This window comes from Lutzomyia longipalpis, chromosome 3 (genome assembly GCF_024334085.1).
Source record: "Lutzomyia longipalpis isolate SR_M1_2022 chromosome 3, ASM2433408v1".
Lineage (NCBI taxonomy): Eukaryota > Metazoa > Arthropoda > Insecta > Diptera > Psychodidae > Lutzomyia > Lutzomyia longipalpis.
The window spans coordinates 9,291,798-9,301,497 of NC_074709.1; the positions used below are offsets into that span (position 1 = coordinate 9,291,798).

The 9,700-nt window shown below is 34.4% G+C and overlaps 1 protein-coding gene across 1 annotated transcript; it reads right to left on the reverse strand.

Moving 5' to 3' along the window:
* Positions 1-576: 576 nt before the first annotated feature.
* On the reverse strand, positions 577-9,389 carry LOC129791888 (extracellular serine/threonine protein kinase four-jointed). Its single transcript, XM_055830502.1, has one exon. It carries the CDS (start codon positions 8,486-8,488, stop codon positions 6,989-6,991), a length of 1,500 nt encoding a protein of 499 aa, XP_055686477.1. The 5' UTR covers positions 8,489-9,389; the 3' UTR covers positions 577-6,988.
* Between the last annotated feature and the right edge of the window lie 311 nt (positions 9,390-9,700).

Sequence of the window (9,700 nt, forward strand, 5' to 3'; positions counted from 1 at the left end):
ATTTAAAATAAAAAATCAAAATAATAAAAAAACGCGCTAAAAATTATCTGGCAGCGCAATAGAAGTAAAATACGAAGTAAAGCACAGTGGTAATTTTATTCATATTGAAATAAATGCCAAAAGAAATAGGAATCGATGGATGACATTAATGCTTTCCCTCCTGCCGCATTGAAACGAGTTTGAGTAATAAAAATTTAATAATCTCCTACCATTCAAAATATCAAATTTGTTGTTTTGATCACACTAAGATGGTATAAATACAAACACTATCGGAACTAATAATGAATTGTCTGCGATTTATTTTAATACTCACCAATTAATTGTTCAATCGGTGAATATACGTGTAATGGAAACAGTTAGATGCTGTGTTCAACTTGAGGGATTTCCACATGAATTGTGCTGACTAGAAGATCTCTTCTCTCTCTGACTGCTTTAGAAACTCGTTGGGTATCACAGAAAAAAATAAATAAATAAGAAGGTATGAAGGAGAGAACCAACCGTCAAGATCGCATGAAGCAAGTCTGATTTACAAATTGAGATACACGACCCAGAACCCTACAATGTTATACATATAACTTTTGATCAAATGCGACTTTATTTCAAATTGTATATAAATTACATATTATTTAATAGTTTAAAAAGGTTCTAATTACACTATTTACAAAATGCAGACTTTATCATCTTTTTCACGTTTTTTTTCTTTCTTCAATATATGACATAAATTGTATCTTCATCAGATGACTATATTTTATACAAATGTACACGCACTATGCCTTTTTCTGCTTTTATATTAACTTTCTTGCATTCAATGATGGGTCTACAATGTTATTCATTTTCTATATGTTTACGTACATACGATTAGATTACATTAGCGTAGATTTACAAGGTAGAAAAGTTCCCTTCTTGCAATGATAATATTCATTTCTTACGTAACAACACTTTATTCTTAGTTTTATTACATGCTGTAACTAAATGGAACAGTTCGATATCAAATTATTCAATTCAAGAAGCTTTAATATTGAATCATCAAAAGGAAAAACTTTGTTATGCATAAACTGAACAGATATTTGCTTTGATACTTTTCATTTCTTGAGTGTAGTCGATATTGTCGGAATTTTCCTGATCCTGAAAATAAATTATTTTGTCTCTCTTTTAGTCAATAAGAAAAGTCCGGATGAAGGGTTGGAAATTTCAGGAAGTAAATTTCTTTATTAAATGGGAAAGTTAATACAAATTTTCCAATTTTATTTTGTCAATAAATGCATAAAAATGTTGTTCTTTTATAAATGAGAAATTTTAAGAATTTTGATTGAAAATTGTTTCTTTAAGACAATTTTGAAGTTAGACTTTGCAAAAAAAGCTCAATAAATCTGCGTTAATTTTTAATTTTTAAATAAAATTCTTCTGACAAAATTGTTCAAAAATAGAAAAAAAACTACCAAGAAAATCATATAGAAGGATTACAATTCACATCAGAATCCGTCTTCTATTTAATTAGGATCCTGGCCATATTTTATTTCATTTTTTTTTTAACACAATGGAGATTTTTACAACTCCAAAAAATAAATTGCAAGCATTTCAATATTCATTCAAATCTTTGAACATTTTCCTTTAGTTTGCAGAGTTTACTTAAAACTTCTTTTCTTAAAGATTAGTTTTGTTTCACTCGTTTCACTCCGCCAAACATCCTGTTTTCTTCCTTTGAATTTTATCAGTTATTAAAAATACCATATAATATGTAATAAAAATTGTTCAGCATAATGTTCTTATATGGAAGAAACAATAACAAAATATTTAAAACGTCGAAACACATTAACTCTCAAACTATTGTGGTTCCATTTTGATGACCATCAGTGTATTTAAAAGTGTTTACTATTGAGAATATCTTTGCTGATAAATATAGTGATGTCTTTTTGCCAACATATTTGTGGTTTTTTCATAACCACTTATGGGTGCTAAATAGTATTACGATTGAGGGAAAAAAAAAGTTCCTCCATTGCAATTTTCGCGGCTTTGCCGAGATAGAACCATTTTAGAGGAGAATCTTCTTTGTATAAATTTTTAGAATTTTATCTTGATTATGATTTCATAAAATATGTGAATAACATTGTATACCCATCAGAGATTGCATTGCAGTACATTGATAATACCTATTTATTCCTAATATCATTCCTCTCTTATCAAATTTCTTTGAAGCTTTGGACATTTCTTGAAAACAGTCACATTCATTTAGTGGTTTTCCATGTGCGGAGACTATCTCCCCAATACCTATTCAACTGACTTCCTCTTCATTTTTTTTTCCTCCATTTCGTATTTCGTACAGCCTGGGAGACAAGGAGGAGTGAGATACAAAGAGCCACCATCGAAGTGCATTAGTGACAAATTTAAGCATATTATTCCGCCACATTTTAAACATTTTGCTACATTGTACTACATTGTCGCGGGGCAACGCAAAAAAAAGGAAGACTAAAGTTTTTCTTTCGCTCCTTTTTGTGAAATTGTTGTGTGTATTTGCAATGCGCTAAAACTTGAAACGCCGTGTGGGGAAGAGACATGGCCAACAGAGAGCGAGATGCTTTGGACTATCCGGTTGAGAATATTGTATGCAATATAATAATAAAATGAAGTGACATATGTCTATGCGTAGGAATATATTTCATTTTGAATTAGGCACGGTCTTCTCTTAACGGTCCACAATTTATTCCACAATAATAGCACTTATGGACAAAGGTATGAGACACGATCGCAACATATCGAAAAAGAAAAGTTCTTTTCCACACATAAAAGAAAGTCAAAACTCGCGCGTGTGCCATTTAAATTATCTACCAATCTATCTTTATAATTTTTTGTGTTTGTTTTAATTAATTTGTTTATTACTTTATGAAAATTTTAAATTTTCATACGGCATTTAAAAAAAAGTTCATTCACAGAATTGAGAAGAAAATATTTATGTAAAAAAGAACCTACACACAGAAAAATTATTCGTATTAGTCGAATGCGAGTGAGATATTCGCACATAACCTCAGTTTGATTTGCACTCTCCAATGTAAACAATATAGGAAATACTCGTCATTAACGAATGCGAGTGGCACACTCGCAAAAATTGACAGTTTCATTGCCATTTTTGATCAAAATTTCTCTGTGTGTAATATTGAAAAATCTCGAAATCTCTTCTACCTCCTTCTTCTGTTCTATTCTACAAAGAATTCTTCCCAAAAATTAGAAAACTCTTGAAATAATACTAAAATAAAGAAAAAAAAATGTATGTATATGTTTGTTTATAGAGGCGGTCGTCGTTTTAACAGTTCTCTCTCTCTCCTTCGTCATTTCTCTTTTGGACTTTCGAAAATGTATGTATAATTTCTTTGATCACAAGAGGCAAATGGTGCTGAAAAAAGGCAGAGAATAAGAGAATTCCATTTTGTGATAATGGTTATTGCTTATAGATATGAGCGAAATTTGAATTAACGGTTTTGCAAAAAAAAAGACACGACAAACATTTCATTAGAAATTCATATACATAGCACAGGAAACTTTTTCCACCACACGCGTTTTTTTTTCTTCCTCCGGAGCTTGTCTTGTTTATATGGGAAGTGTTCTTGTGAAAAAACACACGTTAATTTGATTTCGATAAGCCACGAAAATTTTAACCAATTTATTAAATTTTTTTCTGACATTTGTTTCTTCTTAAGTGAATACGGGCATATGTACGTTGTGGTCTCGATTCTTGAGGTTCTCTATATAATGGCAAAATTAAGAGTCAGAAATTAAGTGCTAAAAGTATTTTAGAGTGATGCAAAAGATTGTTCTTTAAAGCTAATATCTGTTGAAAATTTGAAGATCCAACATTAAAAATAAACTAAAGGTGTTAAGTTTTTATTATTACAAAAAATGCATCAAATGTAAAGTTGCAAAAGGAAGTGCATTATATCTTAAAGGAATACCAAATAGACAGCAAAACCAAATAAATATTTAACAGTTGAAATAAATGAAAATTTTGTGATAGTGATAGATTTTGCACAGAATCATTTTTTTCTGTCATTTGGATTAAAATATAAGTTTTAGCATTGCAATGATAAACAATTAATATTCTTTTACTTTTGATGAGAGAATTAACTTTTATGTTTTATCTTTTATTTATAGACATATCGTACAACTACTACTGGCTACCTATAGAGACATTGAACAAATGAACTCTTAGAGTTTCTTTCATTGGGACACAAGTGAGTGAAAATCTATAATTTTTTCAATTTTAATTACTACCTCTTACTCGTTTCTAGTACAAATCCTACAACATTGAATAATATTAAATAAATTGAATTTTATTAAATTAATAAACGTGTTATAAGCTAGCGTAATTGGTTGATATTCAATTACTTCATCCAGTTTATGCTTGTTTGATTGAAATATAAAGCATTCTTGTCATTTATCATTTCTTTTTGTATTTCAATTGGAAAAAAATGAGTTCTAAGTAGGTACTACGAGCAATAAAAAAAAACACTGAAAAATTTTTAATTTCTTTTTTTTACTTGACAATCACGTTCCGAAGGTTTATGCTCCCTTCTTCAGGTCAATAATATTATTTAGAGAATTTACAGAGTATAAGAAAAGAAATAGCAAAGACATATCTTCAGGATACCTACTAATTATTAAGTTTTCATTTCAATAAATTTAGCTTGATTAAGTATTAAATATTGCAAAGTTTCATTCATTATTTTTTAAGGATTTTAATTGAAGGATAAAAATCTTCGAATCTTCGGATTATTATTTCAGTAAACACAAAAAACTATTTTTGGTCAAAGAAACAAAATTTGAAGAAAAAATTAAAAATGTTTCATTTTTTCAATGGATTGGTGGTGACAATGGGCGTCTATCTGAATAAAAATCTTTGAATCTTCGGATTCGCCAGATAAACACCCCTTGTGTTGACAACATTTAAGTATTGATGTAAATTAATTTGCAAAACTATTGAAAAGAAATCAATGAAACTAATCGATCCCATTTACCCCATTATGGCAGTATTAATAAAATGATTCAGTTAATTCAAATTAAATTAATTTATCGCACGAAAATTTGCAATTTTACATTTTGATAGCATAGAAAATTCGTAGTATTGCATTCATAGAAAATAACATTGAGAATGATGTCAGATGTACAATTAAGAACTTTTGTACATACACTTTTTGCACAGACTGTGAATGAAGATGAAAAGAAAAATTGGAATTGCTCAATAAAGTCGGGATTTAAGGTGAGATAAAATTTCACAGAATCCATCTCTGTTGAGAGCAAAAGAAGAAGAAGAGTATTTGGTTATTAAAATGAGACACCTCTGTGTGTGATGAAGCGAGGGATTTCCATCATCTCAATACTTGAGAAATATATTTTTGTGTCCATTTTAAGTGGCGTGTGTTTTGCATTATACGCCCGGTATGCATTGCCATTGGTGTTATTTAAGAGCACCAAATGATGTTCATTGTGTTTGTCGTGCCCCGAATCAATAAGGCATGAGTTTAACCATTTGCCGTGTGTATGGTGTGTTTGTGTGCACAAAAGACGCTGCTAGCTAAACTATCAACTCTTTGACTGACTGGTGTATCATAAATATCCTACAATAATAAATCTACTTTCCATAAAAAGGCAGATAATTTTTAACATTCATGTCATAAAAAGAAACCTTCATCTCGTCCCGTTCACTCATCGGGTGGATGTCTCTTTAAAATGTATTAGATGAAAACAGACCGTAAAGTTCTAAGGCACCAAGGAAGAGAAGAATTTTACGATTTTGAATATTATATTCTCTCCTCCGGTATATACCCTTCTTTTATCCTATGCCATGTTTCTTTTCCACACACAAAATACAATAATAAACGCATCGACGGGCTTTTTATCTCTATCTGTCTCACCCAGCACTCCGAAAACTCCTTCTTGCACTCTCAAAGTTATGCAGAACTTCTTCGTTTTTTTTTTTTCATTCCTTGTTGTCTTCTTTCATCTTCTCTCCCTCTCTCAGGTGTGTTAAATATATAACTAAATTTTATAAAATTTAATGGTGTCTGAATTATTTATAACATTGCAATTTGCAATAAGCTTCGGAGATGGAGATTTTATGAACAGTTTATGATTTTCAGTTATGTATAAATGATTGATATGTTGGACATAAAGTATGATAGTTTAGTAATCAGACACTGTGACTTCCAGTTTTACTTAATCGTTAGAAAAAAAATAACAATTGAATTTTCTTTTCTATATATAGCTGTATTGTAAAAGTTTTTTACCATTTCTGATTTCTTTTTTCATTAAATAAATAAAAGAAAAATTAAACAATAGGCAGAACTTCTTCTCTCTTGACACGTAATGACTGAAGGAATGCACTTACAGTACGGCATATTTGAAGTTCTATATATTCGCTATCTCTTGCGCATTTTTCTTGAATTTTTTTTTGGTTGCATTTGCTATATACATACATAATATATAATTCTTTTCTATATAAAGTCAAATATTGAATAATCGCATTGGGAGCGGAAATATTAATGTTTTTTTCTTCTTCTATTTTTTTTAGTTTATACACACAAAGGACGATCACAATATACAGTCATATTTTATACAATTCTTGCGTTGTTTTTTGTTCTCCTATTTTCATTTTTACTTTTAACTACTATTTACATTGATAATTAGCGCGTTTGTTGTTCCGTATTACAGGCACTATTTGTGGAAAATACCATCGGAAATGTTTTACGCTTTTGAGTAATTGTCTTTTCTGCCTCCTTCTTGCTGTTGGAAATTCTTCATTCACATCTCGACGCACTTTTTTTCCCTCCGCATGTAACGCTGTGTATTATTCTTTTCTGCCTTCTCTTAAACTTGTCTCTGGGCAATTTTTTTTCACGTGTGTGTCTCTCTCACCACAGCATCTTTGCGTTGGATTTTGAACAACAATAAACAACAAAATAAACAGTGCAAGAGCTCGATGCGCACAAGGAACGAATCATCAACTCTGCACTGAGAACATTTCATGACACTTTTGCACTTGGCCTAGGACCCGATCGATGCGATCGATGAGAATTTTGGCGGATTTCTCGGGCAATGGTGGGAGGATGTCCCTGACTTTGTCCGAAGCTGTGTGCTCAAAGATACGTTGGAGCCTCGTGGCGGGACCATCGTCTTTGAGTTGCTGCAGTTGCTGTATCGTCGTTCGCCTGAATATACATAAATTATCGAGCAATAATCCATGATATGCCTCGTATTTTTTGAGTAAACGATATCCGTGCAGTAAACCGGATTCGTTATCGAGGAAGACCAAGAGTTGTGAATCACTCTGCTTGGCGAGATTATGTGCTGGTGCTGCCATTATATCTGCATTCCATTGATAGTTGTATAAATTATTGACGACACGATCTAAATTTGCAATCAAATAGTCAAATACAATTAAATCCGACCACTGGGCTAGCTCCACCAGCCGCCCCAATTTGGTAGCATCAAGACGATTTGGGGGTGGAATTGGCGGGGACTTGGGTGTGTTCTTGGGTGCACCCAGAATATCCATTAGACCCCTCTGTGGTCTTGTATCCTCAATTCCCAGTGTGATATTGTGAACATCAAATTTATTCATATGCTTGTCTAGTGGTTGAAATGGCGTCGGAATACCAGCAGGTTCCAAATCTGAGATCCATTTTGTGAGTACAACTGGTCGCTGAACTTTCCACTGAGCACTTAAAATATCTTGTGATGCTGATGTCCACAGTGGTGAGTCTGTATCAATCACAGATGCAGTACTAGGTGCCAGATTGCTTATATTTAACAACTGGCCCAAGTAGAAGCTAAACAGCTCACCCTGAATTTGGTCGGTGTTTTGCCTATACCTGGCACATGCTCGCCGCCCATCATTGAACACCACCAGGCGATTCTGCATCCTTCCACATCCTGGCTTGAGACTTACAACAAAGCTCTTACTGATGTACTCCCTCCAGGCACGTGTGTCGGCGTCGTCGAAACCCTTGGGGAGATGCTCTTCAATGACTTGACCCCAGTAGATACCATCCTCCACAATACCATCCAATCCCATGTCTGGTGAATCATCAGTATGGACAAACTCCACGGAAGTATTATCGGCGGTGGCCGCCTCAACTGGCTCAACACTATTCCCATCGAGGGGCATCTCAACGGAATTAACATCCAAATTGTCAACAAAGGACACTGGCACATAAATGTTTGGCACTGTTTTCTGCAGACGACGCCTCTGTATGTCATCTGATCTACTAGATCGTACCACGAGGTGCTCCACGTGCGCAACATCAGCCGTCGGCCGGATCACATCGCGATCACCCGTGATACCAATAATTGGAACAAAAGCCCCAAGGGCGAGTCCAAGTGAAAATGCAGCCATTACACTAAGGAGACACGCCTGTCGCTGAAATGAACGTTTCCTGCAGAATGACGACATATCACTATCTTGCTGATCACCCGACTCAATTGATCGCACGTCAAACATATTGCAATGAAGAGGACACTTCAGCAGCTCCAAGATACTTTTGGAAGCACTTGCCAACCCCCTAGAGTACGCTCAGTTTGCATCACAAGTTCTCACAATATACACACTATTTCCTTGCATATTATACGAAGCCCTGTTTGGTGACACCCCTCATGTGTGTTAGCTATCTACGTGCGTTTTGCCCCCCTTTTTGTTAGAGTCAGTGAACTCGTAAAAAGATCACTCACTGCTGCACCAAATACTAAGCATATATACGTGCCTTCTAAGTCCTGTAAGTGCAATATGTAATCCACAATTTATGGCTTTTGCACTCTTTGACGATCTCAACACAAAAATCACTGTCTGGACGTTCATAAACTTCGATGAGTCTTTTCTAAAAGGTTTTACTCTAGCGCAAATGTTTGTGCCCGTAAAAAAGGGCAGAACTTTTAAGTCCCTATAACACAATACAAACTGTCTCACTCAAGTTTTTTCTTTTTCTCTAAATAAGTTTCTTTTCACATTTAGTCCGGGTTGGAAAAAAAAGTCACTTCAACGGCATGTAAAACACCATTTGAGCACGATTTTCTTTTATTTCTTGCCTTTTTTTTCTTATATATATAAATTCGTTATTCACCGATGTCTGCAGAGCGGGTAAAGTCCCAATGGGTTTTGTGGCTCACACTGTGGCACGAAAGAGGTTTGGGTGAGCACACAGCGGTTTGTTATCTTCGCGATGCCTTCAAAGACGAACCATTTAGCACACAAGAGTCCACTGAGCGACTATAAATGCAAAGTAGACACGAGATATGGGCACTGTGGAGTGATTAATTTCATGCGGCGCGACGTGAAATGGTGAAATGTCTCGAACATTGCTCGAGCGGTCCACGAGATTTGGACTGTTTCGGGTGAGATTTAGCGTGAGACTGAATTGCTTCTTGGATTCTTGCACTTTACACAGCACTACTCCGGTTTACCAACACCATGGCGCAAGAATCCATGAGAAGAGGTACCAGAAGTCACCATCATCGCACACCTTTGGCGTTTTAAGTCTCTCGCTCTTCCACTTCTTTGCACCGATAACCAACACATTCCCCTGAGTTGGTGGTATTTGTACGAAAATCATCATCATTCACTTTGAGGATCATTCCCTATTGAGCTCACGATCACACACGATCATCCAGGTGAGGTGTTGGTGCGTCAAATAGCAGAAAGGTATGCGCCCCGCGGGAT

Bases quoted from the DNA above. Each gene is read 5' to 3' on its own strand.
- LOC129791888 (XM_055830502.1), bottom strand. From the start codon at position 8,488: ATGTTTGACGTGCGATCAATTGAGTCGGGTGATCAGCAAGATAGTGAT.